Source organism: Castanea sativa, chromosome 12, assembly GCF_040712315.1.
Source record: "Castanea sativa cultivar Marrone di Chiusa Pesio chromosome 12, ASM4071231v1".
Taxonomy (NCBI): Eukaryota; Viridiplantae; Streptophyta; class Magnoliopsida; order Fagales; family Fagaceae; genus Castanea; species Castanea sativa.
Genome location: NC_134024.1, coordinates 41,437,597 through 41,454,254, shown reverse-complemented (window position 1 = coordinate 41,454,254; position 16,658 = coordinate 41,437,597). Strand labels below are relative to the sequence as shown.

Here is a 16,658-nt window from a genome sequence, read left to right as displayed (position 1 = left end):
TGTTACAGATGATATCAAAAAATTCACCTTCACGTTACCTTTTCTAGTATATTCTGTGCGGGATGAGGGGGATTAAACACACTCAAAAAAATAATCAGGTGCTTAAAGAGTTCTAGACACCTACCTAATTTTAGTTTTTCTAAAGTTAACTCAAACATATTCTCATGTTCATGTTACCACATTGAAGTGAAGTTTATGTTCTTATTCTTTCCTTCTTTTACTCATGTGAGAAACAAATATGCTCTTCTCTACTTCCTTTCCCCCTCTTAATTAAATTAACAAGAAAACACTAGCTAGTTTGGGTTTCGTGGGCACGCACTCCATCCACCGCATCCTCTCCGCTTGGCCTGAACCCAACACCTTCCTCGCTTTTCTTGACACTATATGTGCTTTGCTTTTCTTTTTTCTTTTTAAATTACATTATTTTTCATTTCACGGATTCGAATTTAAATCTCTCTCTCATAGACTTATATCTCATTGGATTCAAGTTTAAATTTGAATCCCGTAAATGGAAGATGATGAGTTCTTGTTCTAAGATTTTTTTTTTTTTTTTTTTTTTTCAATCGTTATTAGGTTAGGCACGTTCAACCTTCTAAAAAAAAAAAAAAGGTTAGGCACGTTCAATATGTTGTGTATAAATTTTTTTGGGTATCACACGTTAATTATTTCAGGATGAGTTGTAAACTTCTAAAGCTAAAAGCACTTGTTTTTCGTATAAGGTTTAGGGAATAGACTTGGGTTTAATGTTTATGTTACTTAAAGTAGTTTTTCTTCTAAAAAAAAAAAAAAAAAACAGGTCTTCTATAACCACACTATTAGTCATAATTTGCTGGAATTGACTCGGTGTTAAAAAATTCACAATTATATTTAGATTCATTGCTTTTTCTACATCCCTCACCGTCCACCACGATGGAGTTTTGGAAAATTTGTTGTCAGAAGTTGGGTCCAACTTCAACTTATTGTTTTCTCTTTTTTTGGACTTTTAAAGTATTATGAGATTTGATTGTGAGTTGTTCCTTTATACTTTCTGGTAGCATATATTTTGGAATTGGGCTTGGTGTTAAATTAACAGAAGGGAAAGATTTCAATGTACTTGTAATCACTTGATCTTGATTAGCGGATTTTTGAGAGTAGTGACCTATAATTCATTTGGTAGAGTTTTTGCTATTTGAAGGTTTTTCCCATTATTTAACAAATAATTGTGTCAAACTTCATTTCCGTTGCACTCTAGATTAGAATTGTGATTTATTAATGCCTCCATGATATTGTATTTAATTTAACTTAATTAATCAACTTGGGTAAATTAACTGAGGTCAATCTATAACCTAACAAAAACTAACATTTAATTTTAGAGTAAAAAATGAATTGAAGTTGTGGGTAATGGTTGGAAGTTGTAAAGAGACTCAATTAATCCTAATAGTCCATTTTTAGAAAGATACCTAATTAGATAATAATTTGGCATAATTGAATTGTAGACCATTTCCTTAAAAAAATTGATTTAGGAAAATGGAAAGATTGGAAGTTGTAAAGATGCTCTATTAATCTCTAATAATCCACTTCTTTTTCTTATAAAAACATGATAATTTAACATAATTGATCTAAAGACCATTACCTAAAAAAAATATAATTCAAAAAAGAGAAAGGTATATAGTTAGATAAAATCTATATATATATATATATATATATATATATATATATATATATTAATAGGCAAAGTTAAGAGAAAGTTCAATCAGAATTTCAAATTAGATTTCAATTTTGCGTCATGTGTCCTAAATTATTTATTTTTAGAGAGAGTTTTGTTTCTTAATTCTAGAATCAAATGTGGGAACCACATCATAAATATTCATACAAGTGAATTATTGAGTACAAAAACCAAAGATTCAAGAATAAATGAATTGTATAGAAAAAAGTACTTCACAATAACAAAAGTTAAGAAGTAATAAATAAATAAAAATAGACATAGATAGTTTACATTTTATACCCAATAATATTTTTACAATATTTTTTAAAGAGTTAACAAAATATAAAAATGACTATCAATAGTATTTAAATTATATATATAGAAATAATAATAATAATAATAATAATAATAATAATAATAATAATATGCATATTATTGTATATCTTTAAGTGTATCCATGCTTATGCATGTGGTTACAAGCTAGTTTGACATAAATGATGACAACAAATGTGAATTAAAGTGACTCTAAAAAATATGCAATATTGATGACAAAAAATGTGAATTAAAGTGATTTAAAGCCATTTAACTAAAAAATATGTAGTATTAATGACAACAAATGTGAACTAAAGTGACTTTCAAGCCATTAACTAAAAAATATGTAATATAGAAGACACATGGCAAAGAAATTAATAAGTACCAATAAATGTTTGTTACATGGTGTTATCTTTCCATATCATTACAAATAGATGGAGGAAATTACAAAAGACTGCATGTGTTATTGTTTTATGCATTGTCAAAAGGACATGTGTTAACATAGTGTGTATCTTCTAATTTGAAGATTAAACTTTTATAATATATTATAAACAGATACTAATTTTTGTACAACTAAGAGAAAGCTTGGGTCCTTCAAAAAAAGAAATAAAAAAGGAAAAAGGATTGCCAACACTTTAATACCTCGTAGCTTTTGTTCACTGTTAAAGCATTAACTAAAAGGATATTGCTCTAAATTATAAGAACCGCACTTCGTATATTACTAGGAAAATTTGTCCATGTTTTAATTATAATTATTTTCAGTGGGAAGAAATTAAGTAATCCTAAGTACTTGTTTGGGAGGAAAGAAAGGTATGGAATTGATAATTTTAAAATATTATTTCATTTCCTTGTTTGGGAGTTTTAATGAAGGGAATGAAAAGTTTATTTGCTTATGTGAGAGTTTAAGTGGGGAAAAATGTAATTGGTAGAGAATAATACTCGTTACTCTTGATTTTCCCAAATTTTCAAATTTACATCACCTCAAAATTGTGAGGAATTGGAGGGAATAACATTATATTTAATGAATTTTTTTTATTAAAACTCTCAAATTACCCTTATATATTTAGCCATTTATTTTTAAATTAAGAGTCTAATAGTAATATTGTCATAAAATAATTTTATTTTTTTTCCCTCTAGATTACTCCCAAACAAGGTTACTTACCTCCCATTCCTTTCCATTCTTTCATTTTAGAACATCCAAATAATGCTATTTAATTTCATTCCGTTCATATTTTTTTTCCATTCATTTCTCGTACATAAATACATTATATTTCATTTCATTCTCTTTCATTTCCTTATAAACTTCCAAACAAAGCCTTAATACATCTATGAATCTAAAATATTTGTGTTTATATAAGAACAAGAACAGTATATATGAAACCCTAGTAGCCACAAAGGAGAAAACATATTCATTAGTTGAGAGCAGAGCAATATCGTCGCTGTAGCCATGGCTGTTGTTTTCAATCTCTTACTTCTTTCTTGCATCACTTTGCTATGCTTCACTACTAGTATTACATCCTTAGCCACCGCTAGTCCCACCATCACAAAACCTAAGCGGTTGGTCACCAAACTCATTCACCAAAACTCGATTTACTCCCCATACTATAACCCTAAGGACACCATAGCAGATCGAGCTAGACATGCTATAGACAGTTCAAATGCTCGTTTATACTACATATGGAAGGAGATTCAAGGGTTTCTCTAGACACAGATGATGTGTGCTCTAGTGTTATTGCTGAGACTAAGCATCAAGGATTTATGGCAAATATATCCATTGGTTCACCTCCTATTCCACAACTCCTAATTATGGACACAGGTAGTAGTGTATCGTGGACTCAGTGTCAGCCCTGCACTCACTGTTTTACCCAAGCTCTTCCAATTTTTAATCCACCCCAGTCAGCCACGTATAGATTATTACCTTGTTCGTCTCCCATTTGCCATCAAGCTCCTAGTATGATTTGTCTAGCTTCACGCTGTGAATTCGAACTACGATACGGCGATGGCACCATTGTATCTGGGTATATGGGCACTGAAAAGATGACCTTTGAGACTTCTTATGAAGGAATAACGTCCGTACCCAATTTAGTTTTTGGTTGTGCAACTAACGTGGGTGGTAACTTGGGTAGTTTGGGTGGTCAAACTAGCGGAGTACTTGGTCTTGGTGCTAAGATGACATCATTGGTGAATCAACTGGGTTCTAAATTCTCCTACTGCTTTGGTCCTATATGGGATCTTCAATATAGTCATAATCAATTGATTGTTGGAGATGGAGCAGTAATAGAAGGCCCTTCTACCCCAATTACAATTTTTGGTAGCTATTATTATGTAACTTTCGATAGCATCAGCGTGGGTGAGAAAAAGCTAGATATTTCACCTCAAGTGTTTAAAGTGACTAAAGAGGGCACAGGTGGAGTCGTTATTGATTCAGGTGCAACACTTACTTATCTACCAAAAGCTGCATATGATCCATTAAAAGATGAAGTACTAAGCTCGATGGATGACTTGGTACAATATGTCGGAACGCTCAATTCATGTCCTTGCTTCTGGGGGGGTTATTGATCGGGACCTTGTTGGGTTTCCAGTAGTTACCTTTACCTTCGCAAATGCGGTTGACTTGGCTTTAGATGTAAAGAGCTTTTTTGCCCCGGCAGGTCCACCCAAATTTTGCATGGCTGTGGCTCCGAGTACTGCCGCCAACTTGACATTAATTATAGTATTGGCTCAACAAAGTTATAATATTGCCTATGACCTTCCTAGGAATATGCATGGTTTCCATACAACTGATTGACTGTGCACTCTTAGAGTGAGAAGTTACTTACATTTTTAAATTTTCGAAAGTTTCTAATAATAATATCTTATTTTTCTTCATTTTTTATATTTGGGGGGAGTTGGTAACTTTTTTTTTTTTGGAAAGAAGGTTGTTGATTCCATTAAAGAGAAGCCAAATCAGCTAGGAGTATAGCATTGAGGTGTGGAGGAACATCCTCCATCCACACCAAAAAACCTGGCTACAAAATTGCTTGTACAGTGTGTGTAAGAGAAGCTAAGTGCTTGAAATGTCCCTGCAATCATCTTTGCTTCATAAATCAAATTAATTACCATAGGTGGCCAAAAATAAAAAGAAGAGTACGTGGAGAGGAGGAAGATAAAAGAGTTTTAGTAGTAGTGAGACACAATGTCTCGTTGGTTGTAGCAAGTTAAAATTAAATGTTAAATTTTTATGGTAGTTTGTTGAGACTGATGCGTGAGCTTTTTGTGGGGTTTTAGCTACATTTTTAACCTCACGCTAGTTTGTTGAGGCTAATGTGGATGCTCCTAGACGAAAGGAAGTACCTACTAATCTTCCATTCTAAATATTCCTTACTTCTCTTGGCATATACTCTATCCCAAGAACTAAGTGAGTTAAGTTTAGAGGGTGTTCAACTTGGAATCTAACATTTAATTTTAAAGGAAAAAATGAATTGAAGTTGTGGGAAATGTTTGGAAGTTGGAAAGAGACTCAATTAATACCAATAGTCAATTTTTTAGAAAGATACATAATTAGATAATAATTTGGCATAATTGAATTGTAGACCATTACCTAAAACATGATAATTTAACATAATTGATGTACCATTACTTAAAGAAATATAATTCAAAAAATAGAAAGATACCATTGCACACTCTTGGAGCAATGGTCACTCCACAACTAAAAGTACTTATGGGGTGTTGGGAGGGGGGGGAAGAGCCAGGATTTAAGTCTCCATGAGAGAGTTTCACAAACATATACACTTAAATTAAGCTAAAGTAGAATTTCTACCTTATATCAAAACAAAAGTTATATAGTTAGATAAATTTTGACATAAATGATGACAACAAATGTGGATTAAAGTGACATTAAAGCCATTAACTAAAAATAAGTAGTATTGATGACAAAAAATTTGAATTAAAGTGACTTTAAAGCCATTAAAGTGATATTATGGTAGGCCTAGATGAAAACTAATAAGAACTTGGTCATATCAACTGTTTGTAAAAATATTGTAAAATAGTTTATGATTGTAACACTACTCTTAAAAAATATGGTAATAATAATATATTAAGGTTTGTAACCAAAATAGTAATTTAATTATTACATTTTTTTTTCCTAATATATTATGTTAACTAAAAATAATGGTTTTTTTTTTCCTGCTTCTTCACCTTAATTTTACTTTTTGAAGAGGATAAAAAAGTAAGTGATGGACACATCTGAACAAATAGGACAGCATCGCGTTTTTAAAAACGTTGCTTATGTCTCCTATCGGTGGTCTTAGGCTCTCGTTTTCCCATCGGGGAACCAGGTCTCATGGTGGGTCTGTCTTATCCTTGCTGACGAACCTTTGCAGCTTTCCTTGCCTAATAAGAGCTTCAATTTTTTGCTTCAGGTCATAGCAGTCAGCCGTATCGTGGCCGTTATCACTATGAAAATGGCAATATTTATCCCTTAACCTTTTGTTAGGATCTCCTTTCAGTTTGCTAGGGAAAGTTAAGGCTCCTTCGTCCTTAATTTGCATCAGCATTTGATCGTCCTGGGCTATCAGCGGCGTGAAGTTAGTAAATTTCCCCGTGGGTGGTTTGGAGCGTCTGTCATCCTGCTGTTCTTGGGTCTTGGCCATCTTCCATCCTTTGTCCAGTCGTGTATCTTCCTGTCTATCCCTTTTTCTAGGCTTCTCTTCTCGGGCCAGTGGTGCGTCTTCCATGTTCATATATTTGGTTGCCTTGTAAAGTACTTCTAACATAGTTTTTGGATCGTTCTTATATAGAGAAAATAGGAACTTACCCTTCCGTAACCTGTTGGTGAACGCCGCCACGAGTATTTTGTTGTCTGCTTCATCTATTGAGAGAGATTCCTTATTAAAGCGAGCTATGTAAGATCTTAGCGTCTCGTCTTCCCGTTGCCTAATGTTCATCAAACACGCGATGGATTTCTTATACCTGTGACCTCCGATAAAGTGTGACGCGAATTGAGCGCTTAACTCCTTGAAAATGCCAATGGAATTGGGCGGCAGTCTGCTGTACCAGATCCTCATGGGTTTCTTCAGTGTAGTGGGGAAAGCTCTGCACATGATCTCGTCTGATTAACCTTAAAGGTGCATTATGGTCTTGAAAGATTCCAAGTGGTCTAAGGGGTCCTTGGACCCATCATAACTTTTCACCTAAGGCATGCGAAATTTTGGGGGAAGAGGGCATGAACTGACGGGTGCTGTGAATGGCGAATTAGTTTGCTGGACTAGGTCATCGAGGTCGCTGGATACTCGTCCTCTGAGGGCGTTCATCATAATGTCCATCCGTTCCCTCATCATCTGTATCTCGACGACTATGTGAGGTGGGAGAGTATTAGTCATGGATGGCCGGCTTGTGTCTTGCCGCTCTGGTCTGCTTGGAGCGTTGCTACCCTCAGGTCCTTCTTGGTTTCTCCTTTCAACGCATGTTCCTTCTTGGTCTTCCTCCTACGTACCAGGGCCTGCATTCTTTTATCGCAATTGCTCCTCCAAATCATGATTTTGCTTGGTTAGGCACTCCACTGCTGCTGCGAGGGTTTGGACTTGCCTCTCCAAGGCCGTGGCATGTGGTTTGTTACCCTGATTATAGTTGGTTGTTGCCATCGAATGAGTGAGTACCATGCAACTTTTGTTAGGGAAGCGATATGTATGGCTTGTTTCAGCAATCAATCTTCCCCACAGACAGCGCCAACTGATGATGATGAAAAAATCACCTATTAGTCATACGGTCCTCACAAGCTTGAAAAAATACCTACATAATAAAAATTGAAAACCTAACAGAGAGCACCGGTGTGGTGCCGGTCAAAAACCCTCTGAAGGTTAAGTTAGAATTTTTCACAACTCTAGAGTGCCAGACCTAGGATGAATTGTACGTACCTTGATTTGTGAGAGCTTTGAGGTATTTATAGTGGCGTAGGGTTGACATCGTGCCTTGGCCAAGAGATTCTTTCCTTCTAGGAGAGTACCACCTTTTGGGTATTCTGTATTCTTTAGAGATCTTTTCCTTATAGGAAAGATCATCATCAATGGCATATATTACAGAATCCTTCTTAATTAGAGTTCTACTCGTATTGGGATTCTTAGAGTTACTCGTGAGACGCAAGTCATCTCCATTTATGAGTCCTTGTAAACTAAACAAACCCGATCAAGGCCACGTGGCTTTTATAACTGTCCACTAAGTATCCGTACACGGTGGACCCGTTCTTTACCAGCCCACCAGCCCAATGCTGTCCTATTTGTTCAGATGTGTCCATCACTTACTTTTTTATCCTCTTCAAAAAGTAAAATTAAGGTGAAGAAGCAGGAAAAAAAAAACCCATAATTTTTAGTTAACAATATTTGAGGTGAGGAAGTAGGAAAAAAATGTAATAATTAAATTACTATTTTGGTTACAAACCTTAATATATTATTATTACCATATTTTTTAAGAGTAGTGTTACAACCATAAACTATTTTACAATATTTTTACAAACAGTTAATATGACCAACTTCTTATTAGTTTTCATCTAGGTCTACCATAATATCACTTTAATGGCTTTAAAGTCACTTTAATTCAAATTTTTTGTCATCAATACTACTTATTTTTTAGTTAATGGCTTCAATGTCACTTTAATCCATATTTGTTGTCATCATTTATGTCAAAATTTATCTAACTATATAACTTTTGTTTTTGATATAAGGTAGAAATTCTACTCTAGCTTAATCTAAGTGTATATGTTTGTGAAACTCCCTCATGGAGACTTAAATTCTGGCCCTTCCCCCCCCCCCCCAGCACCCCATAAGTACTTTTAGTTGTGGAGTGACCATTGTTCCAAGAGTGTGCAGTGGTATCTTTTTATTTTTTGAATTATATTTCTTTAGGTAATGGTACATCAATTATGTTAAATTATCATGTTTTAGAAGAAAAAAGCAGTGGATTATTAGAGATTAATTGAGCCTCTATACAACTTCCAATCTTTCCATTTTCATAAATTAATTTTTTTTAGGTAATGGTCTACATTTCAATTATGCCAAATTATTATCTAATTATGTATCTTTCTAAAAAATTGACTATTGGTATTAATTGAGTCTCTTTCCAACTTCCAAACATTTCCCACAACTTCAATTCATTTTTTCCTTTAAAAGTAAATGTTAGATTCCAAGTTGGACACCCTCTAAACTTAACTCACTTAGTTCTTGGGATGGAGTATATGCCAAGAGAAGTAAGGAATATTTAGAATGGAAGATTAGTAGGTACTTCCTTTCGTCTAAGAGCATCCACATTAGCCTCAACAAACTAGCGTGAGGTTAAAAATGTAGCTAAAAACCCACAAAAAGCTCACACATCAGTCTCAACAAACTACCATAAAAATTTAACATTTAATTTGGACTCGCTACAACGAACAAGACGTTGTGTCTCACTACTACTAAAACTCTTTTATCTTCATCCTCTTCACGTACTCTTCTTTTTATCTTTGGCCACCTATGGTAATTAATTTGATTTATGAAGCAAAGATGATTGCAGGGACATTTCAAGCACTTAGCTTCTCTTACACACACTATACAAGCAATTTTGTAGCCAGGTTTTTTGGTGTGGATGGAGGATGTTCCTCCACACCTCAATGCTATACTCCTAGCTGATTTGGCTTCTCTTTAATGGAATCAACAACCTTCTTTCCAAAAAAAAAAAAAAAGTTACCAACTCCCCAAATATAAAAAATAAAGAAAAATAAGATCTAATTATTAGAAACTTTCGAAAATGTAAAAATGGAAGTAACTTCTCCCTCTAAGAGTGCACAGTCAATCAGCTGTATGGAAACCATGCATATTCCTAGGAAGGTCATAGGCAATATTATAACTTTGTTGAGCCAACACTATAATTAATGTCAAGTTGGCGGCAGTACCCGGAGCCACAGCCATGCAAAACTTGTGTGGACCTGCCGGGGCAAAAAAGCTCTTTACATCTAAAGCCAAGTCAACCCCATTTGCGAAGGTAAAGGTAACTACTGGAAACCCAACAAGGTCCCGATCAATAACCCCCCCAGAAGCAGGGACATGAATTGAGCGTTCCGACATATTGGATCTATCAAAATTTAGAAATCCAATAAAATAAAAACTTTCGCGGGCAATCGGAATACGGAAGACTAAAGAAAAGTACCAAGTCATCCATCAAGCTTAGTACTTCATCTTTTAATGGATCATATGCAGCTTTTGGTAGATAAGTAAGTGTTGCACCTGAATCAATAACGACTCCACCTGTGCCCTGTTTAGTCACTTTAAACACTTGAGGTGAAATAGTAGTAGTGAAGCTATCTAAAGTTACATAATAATAGCTACCAAAAATTGTAATTGGGGTAGAAGGGCCTTCTATTACTGCTCCATCTCCAACAATCAATTGATTATGACTATATTGAAGATCCCATGTAGGACCAAAGCAGTAGGAGAATTTAGAACCCAGTTGATTCACCAATGATGTCATCTTAGCACCAAGACCAAGTACTCCGCTAGTTTGGCCACCCAAACTACCCAAGTTACCACCCACGTTAGTTGCACAACCAAAAACTAAATTGGGTACGGACGTTATTCCTTCATAAGAAGTCTCAAAGGTCATCTTTTCAGTGCCCAAATACCCAGATACAATGGTGCCATCGCCGTATCGTAGTTCGTATTCACAGCGTGAAGCTAGACAAATCATACTAGGAGCTTGATGGCAAATGGGAGACGAACAAGGTAATAATCTATACGTGGCTGACTGGGGTGGATTAAAAATTGGAAGAGCTTGGGTAAAACAGTGAGTGTAGGGCGCCTGACACTGAGTCCACGATACACTACTACCTGTGTCCATAATTAGGAGTTGTGGAATAGGAGGTGAACCAATGGATATATTTGCCATAAATCCTTGATGCTTAGTCTCAGCAATAACACTAGAGCGCACATCATCTGTGTCTAGAGAAACCCTTGAATCTCCTTCCATATGTAGTATAAATGAGCATTTGAACTGTCTATAGCATGTCTAGCTCGATCTGCTATGGTGTCCTTAGGGTTATAGTATGGGGAGTAAATCGAGTTATGGTGAATGAGTTTGGTGACCAACCGCTTAGGTTTTGTGATGGTGGGACTAGCGGTGGCTAAGGATGTAATACTAGTAGTGAAGCATAGCAAAGTAATGCAAGAAAGAAGTAAGAGATTGAAAACAACAGCCATGGCTACAGCGACGATATTGCTCTGCTCTCAACTAATGAATATGTTTTCTCGTTTGTGGCTACTAGGGTTTCATATATACTGTTCTTGTTCTTATATAAACACAAATATTTTAGATTCATAGACGTATTAAGGCTTTGTTTGGAAGTTTATAAGGGAATGAAAGAGAATGAAATGAAATATAATGTATTTATGTACGAGAAATGAATAGAAAAAAAAAATGAATGGAATGATATTAAATAACATTATTTGGATGTTCTAAAATAAAAGAATGGAAAGGAATGGGAGGTAAGTAATCTTGTTTGGGAGTAATATAGAGAGAAAAAAAATAAAATCATTTTATGACAATATTACTATTAGACTATTAATTTAAAAATAGATGACTAAATATATAAGGGTAGTTTAAGAGTTTTAATAAAAAAATTCATTAAATATAATGTCATTCCCTCCAATTCCTCACAATTTTGAGGTGATGTAAATTTGAAAATTTGGGAAAATCAAGACTAACGAGTATTATTCTCTACCAATTACATTTTCCCTCACTTAAACTCTCAAATAAGTAAATAAATTTTTCATTCCCTTTCATTAAAACTCTCAAACAAGGAAATGAAAGAATATTTTAAAATTATCAATTCCATTCCTTCCTTTCCTCCCAAACAAGTACTTAGGATTACTTAATTTCTTCCCACTGAAAACAATTATAATTAAAACGTGGACAAATTTTCCTAGTAATATACGAAGTGCGGTTCTTATAATTTAGAGCAATGTCCTTTTAGTTAATGCTTTAACAGTGAACCAAAGCTACGAGGTATTAAAGTGTTGGCAATCCTTTTTTCTTTTTTTGAAGGACCCAAGCTTTCTCTTAGTTGTACAAAAATCAGTATCTGTTTATAATATATTATAAAAGTTTAATCTTCAAATTAGAAGATACACACTATGTTAACACGTCCTTTTGACAATGCATAAAACAATAACACATGCAGTTTTTTGTAATTCCCTCCATCTATTTGTAATGATATGGAAAGATAACACCATGTAACAAACATTTATTGGTACTTATTAATTTCTTTGCCATGTGTCTTCTATATTACATATTTTTTAGTTAATGGCTTGAAAGTCACTTTAGTTCACATTTATTGTCATTAATATTACATATTTTTTAGTTAAATGGCTTTAAATCACTTTAATTCACATTTTTTGTCATCAATATTGCATATTTTTTAGTTAATGGCTTTAAAGTTAGTTTAATTTACATTTGTTGTCATCATTTATGTCAAACTAGCTTGTAACCACATGCATAAACATGGATACACTTAAAAATATATAATAATATGCATATTATTATTATTTCTATATATATAATTTAAATACTATTAACAGTTATTTTTATATTTTGTTTTTTTTTAGGGACTATTCTTATATTTTGTTAACTCTTTAACAAGTATTCTAAAAATATTATTAATAAAATGTAAACTGTCTATGTCTATTTTTATTTATTTATTACTTCTTAACTTTTGTTATTGTGAAGTACTTTTTTCTATACAATTCATTTATTCTTGAATCTTTGGTTTTTGTACTCAATAACTCACTTGTATGAATATTTATGATGTGGTTCCCACATTTGATTATAGAATTAAGAAACAAAACTCTCTCTAAAAATAAATAATTTAGGACACATGGCACAAAATTAAGATATAATTTGAAATTCTAATTGAACTTTCTCTTAGCTTTGCCTATTAATATATATATATATATATATATATATATATAGATTTTATCTAACTATGTACCTTTCTCTTTTGGAATTATATATTTTTTAGGTAATGGTCTTTAGATCAATTATGTTAAATTATCATGTTTTTATAAGAAAAAGAAGTGGATTATTAGAGATTAATAGAGCATCTTTACAACTTCCAATCTTTCCATTTTCCTAAATCAATTTTTTAAGGAAATGGTCTACAATTCAATTATGCCAAATTATTATCTAATTAGGTATCTTTCTAAAAATGGACTATTAGGATTAATTGAGTCTCTTCACAACTTCCAACCATTACCCACAACTTCAATTCATTTTTTACTCTAAAATTAAATGTTAGTTTTTGTTAGGTTATAGATTGACCTCAATTAATTTACCCAAGTTGATTAATTAGGTTAAATTAAATACAATATCATGGAGGCATTAATAAATCACAATTTTAATCTAGAGTACAACAGAAATGAAGTTTGACACAATTATTTGTTGAATAATGGGAAAAACCTCCAAATAGCAAAAACTCTACCAAATGAATTATAGGTCACTACTCTCAAAAATCCACTAATCAAGATCAAGTGATTACAAGTACATTGAAATCTTTCCCTTATGTGAATTTAACACCAAGCCCAATTCCAAAATATATGCTACCAGAAAGTATAAAAGAACAACTCACAATCAAATCTCATAATACTTTAAAAGTCCAAAAAAAGAGAAAACAATACGTTGAAGTTGGACCCAACTTCTGACAACATCTTTTCCAAGACTCCATCGTGGTGGACGGTGAGGGATGTAGCAAAAGCAATGAATCTAAATATAATTGTGAATTTTTTAACACCGAGTCAATCCCAGCAAATTATGACTAATCGTGTGGTTATAGAAGACCTGTTTTTTTTTTTTTTTTTTGGAAGAAAAACTACTGTAAGTAACATAAACATTAAACCCAAGTCTATTCCCTAAACCTTATACGAAAAACAAGTGCTTTTAGCTTTAGAAGTTTACAACTCATCCTGAAATAATTAACGTGTGATACCCAAAAAAATTTATACACAACACATTGAACGTGCCTAACCTTTTTTTTTTCTTTTTTTTTTTTTCTTTTTTTAGAAGGTTGAACGTGCCTAACCTAATAACGATTGAAAAAAAAAAAAAAAAAAAAAAAATCTTAGAACAAGAACTCATCTTCTTCCATTTATGGGATTCAAATTTAAACTTGAATCCAATGAGATATAAGTCTATGAGAGAGAGATTTAAATTTGAATCCATGAAATGAAAAATAATGTAATTTAAAAAGAAAAAAGAAAAGCAAAGCACATATAGTGTCAAGAAAAGCGAGGAAGGTGTTGGGTTCAGGCCAAGCGGAGAGGATGCGGTGGATGGAGTGCGTGCCCACGAAACCCAAACTAGCTAGTGTTTTCTTGTTAATTTAATTAAGAGGGGGAAAGGAAGTAGAGAAGAGCATATTTGTTTCTCACATGAGTAAAAGAAGGAAAGAATAAGAACATAAACTTCACTTCAATGTGGTAACATGAACATGAGAATATGTTTGAGTTAACTTTAGAAAAAAAAAAATTAGGTAGGTGTCTAGAACTCTTTAAGCACCTGATTATTTTTTTGAGTGTGTTTAATCCCCCTCATCCCGCACAGAATATACTAGAAAAGGTAACGTGAAGGTGAATTTTTTGATATCATCTGTAACAAGAAAAGGTAAAAACCAACGTATACTTTGCCACATAAAAGTATTCCAGAGTACTATATATTGATCTCTAGAGACAACTCATGGTACCTTGAGATGCAAAGTGGAAGGCCTGGATGAGTAAAACTAATGCTGCTATATGATTATTATGCAGTGTTAGATGGAAAGGAAGAAAATCTATGTCCTTCTCACATCTTAGTTCTATTTTAAATAGTGAGATATGAAAATCTACGGAAAAGAAAATCATGCTTATTGGAGAGATATAGGTTGGAAAAAGAAAATAATTTTTTTTGGAGAGATAGGGTGGATAAAAATTATATGCAAATGCAAAGAAAACCTCCATGTAAAAGAAAAGGAGAATACTCTTTGATTGCTTGGAATTTTGTTAATGTTTGTTTTCTTACTCCTTTTTTTTTTCCTCTACTTTTGAGGTTCATGTAAGTTTACAAGACACTTTAACACATGAAAATCTCTTGAATGTGTGAATTTTTATTTCATTGCAAACTATATTTTATAGTTTTAAGTGAGCATGCATGAATGTGTTTACATGCATGTGAACATGGGTCACATAGTGTCAAGCTTTGCAAATAATGAAAGAGAGAATATTGGTGTTCTAAATGCAATTTCAATTTTTTTTATTTTTTTTTATCTTCTCAAAATACTTTTCTCCAACAATTGTTTTGTCATTTTTGTTGGAAAATTTAGATCCCGATTGATAGAATTAACAAGTTTTAAACCCAAGTTGTTAATTAGATTTATTATGTATAAAACTTGTTAAAACAAACAAACATCAATATCATGCACAACAAAAAATTAAATAAGACAAGATAAGATGACCTAGGAAAATTAATGAAACAAACTAATTTCACAGTAAAAAACCTGGGAAGAAACCTACTCGAAAAGCAATTTACTATAGTGAAGAGAAGTTTCAAATCTAGTACAAATCTTTTGTCTCTAGACTCAACAATCCCCGTAGATGAACTTACAACAGAAACCTTCTATCGCTTCAGAACCTCTAAACTCTTCAATATATGAACAACACCCTTTTGATGCACGAATCTCAGTATGTGACTAACTCACCAACTTGAAGAAGATGTTGGCTGCAAAGTTCTTCACTTCATCAACAATGAAGATTATGAAGCACTTGGTTACAAAACCCTAAGGCGCAAAGACGCAGTAGCTTCTTTCAGAGAGAATAAGGCATCAGTTACCTTTTACATATGTTCTCCTTGTATTCTCTTATATGGCGGCCTTTAAAATAAGATTTATAAATGTCTAGGATTGTGAGAAAAGAAACCTTACACATACATGTCACGCCTCAAACCCCAAAGGGTCTAAAGCATGAGAAAAAAGTCTTAAAATACCTGTAGATTTTTTTCCTTTTTGACAATCCAATCCACAAAAATCATATCAAGTACCAACACCAAGAATTATCATAATAATTCCATTGAGTATACTCTTAAAGTAAGTCAAAGCTCTAAGCAATAATTACAAGGACCAATGGTCATAAAAGAATAGAGGTCTAAATAAATAATTATATATCATCAGATTGTTCCATTAGTGGTAATAAAGTCACAGCCACTATAATATACAAAAGAATGAGTTAAGCCTATTCTAAGATGTACATCATTTAATGTCTCCATTAAAAAAGTTCAGCCTCCATCAGTTGTTAGTCTAACCATTGTTAGCCACCAAAAAGTTGTCTCAAAAGATTGTTGTCTACTCTAAAAAGTTTATAAATTAATGGAATGAGACAAGATCCAGTAAGTAGCATAATTAATGGGGATGGGAGAAATGCAAGTTTCATCTTCAGTAAAAATAATATGACAAGAATGATTAAATAATGAAACATAAAGTTTCTCAAAGTAAATACCTTGAAACTATATACTATAATCTGTGAGCACCAACAATATAATTTTCAAAACCATAATATTTAACATAAGGTAAATTATCACAAATATACCACACTACCACATAGATAGGTAAGGGGATCCCCCCATTCACAATTGGCATGATATT

General features: G+C 33.0%; 3 protein-coding genes across 3 annotated transcripts; 1 reads left to right on the top strand and 2 right to left on the bottom strand.

The window, feature by feature from the left end:
• The first annotated feature begins 3,673 nt into the window (after window positions 1-3,673).
• LOC142620687 (aspartic proteinase nepenthesin-2-like) lies at window positions 3,674-4,555 on the top strand. Its single transcript, XM_075794013.1, has one exon. It carries the CDS (start codon window positions 3,674-3,676, stop codon window positions 4,553-4,555), a length of 882 nt encoding a protein of 293 aa, XP_075650128.1.
• Window positions 4,556-6,315: 1,760 nt separating this feature from the next.
• LOC142620686 (uncharacterized) lies at window positions 6,316-7,077 on the bottom strand. Its single transcript, XM_075794012.1, has one exon. The coding sequence runs from the start codon at window positions 7,075-7,077 to the stop codon at window positions 6,316-6,318; it is 762 nt and encodes a 253-aa protein (XP_075650127.1).
• Window positions 7,078-9,792: 2,715 nt separating this feature from the next.
• Window positions 9,793-10,966, bottom strand: LOC142620685 (aspartic proteinase nepenthesin-2-like). Its single transcript, XM_075794011.1, has 2 exons — window positions 10,131-10,966; window positions 9,793-10,075 (listed from the first exon to the last, which is right to left on the bottom strand). Exons 1-2 carry the CDS (start codon window positions 10,964-10,966, stop codon window positions 9,793-9,795), a joined length of 1,119 nt encoding a protein of 372 aa, XP_075650126.1.
• Between the last annotated feature and the right edge of the window lie 5,692 nt (window positions 10,967-16,658).

What these genes read in the sequence shown, in the direction of transcription:
- LOC142620687 (XM_075794013.1), top strand. Translation starts at nt 3,674, where the DNA reads ATGGAAGGAGATTCAAGGGTTTCTCTAGACACAGATGATGTGTGCTCT.
- LOC142620686 (XM_075794012.1), bottom strand. Translation starts at nt 7,077, where the DNA reads ATGTGCAGAGCTTTCCCCACTACACTGAAGAAACCCATGAGGATCTGG.
- LOC142620685 (XM_075794011.1), bottom strand. Translation starts at nt 10,966, where the DNA reads ATGGAAGGAGATTCAAGGGTTTCTCTAGACACAGATGATGTGCGCTCT. An exon ending in GTACTTTTCTTTAGTCTTCC is followed by an intron (nt 10,076 to 10,130) that starts GTATTCCGATTG and finishes AAATTTTGATAG; the next exon opens with ATCCAATATGTCGGAACGCT.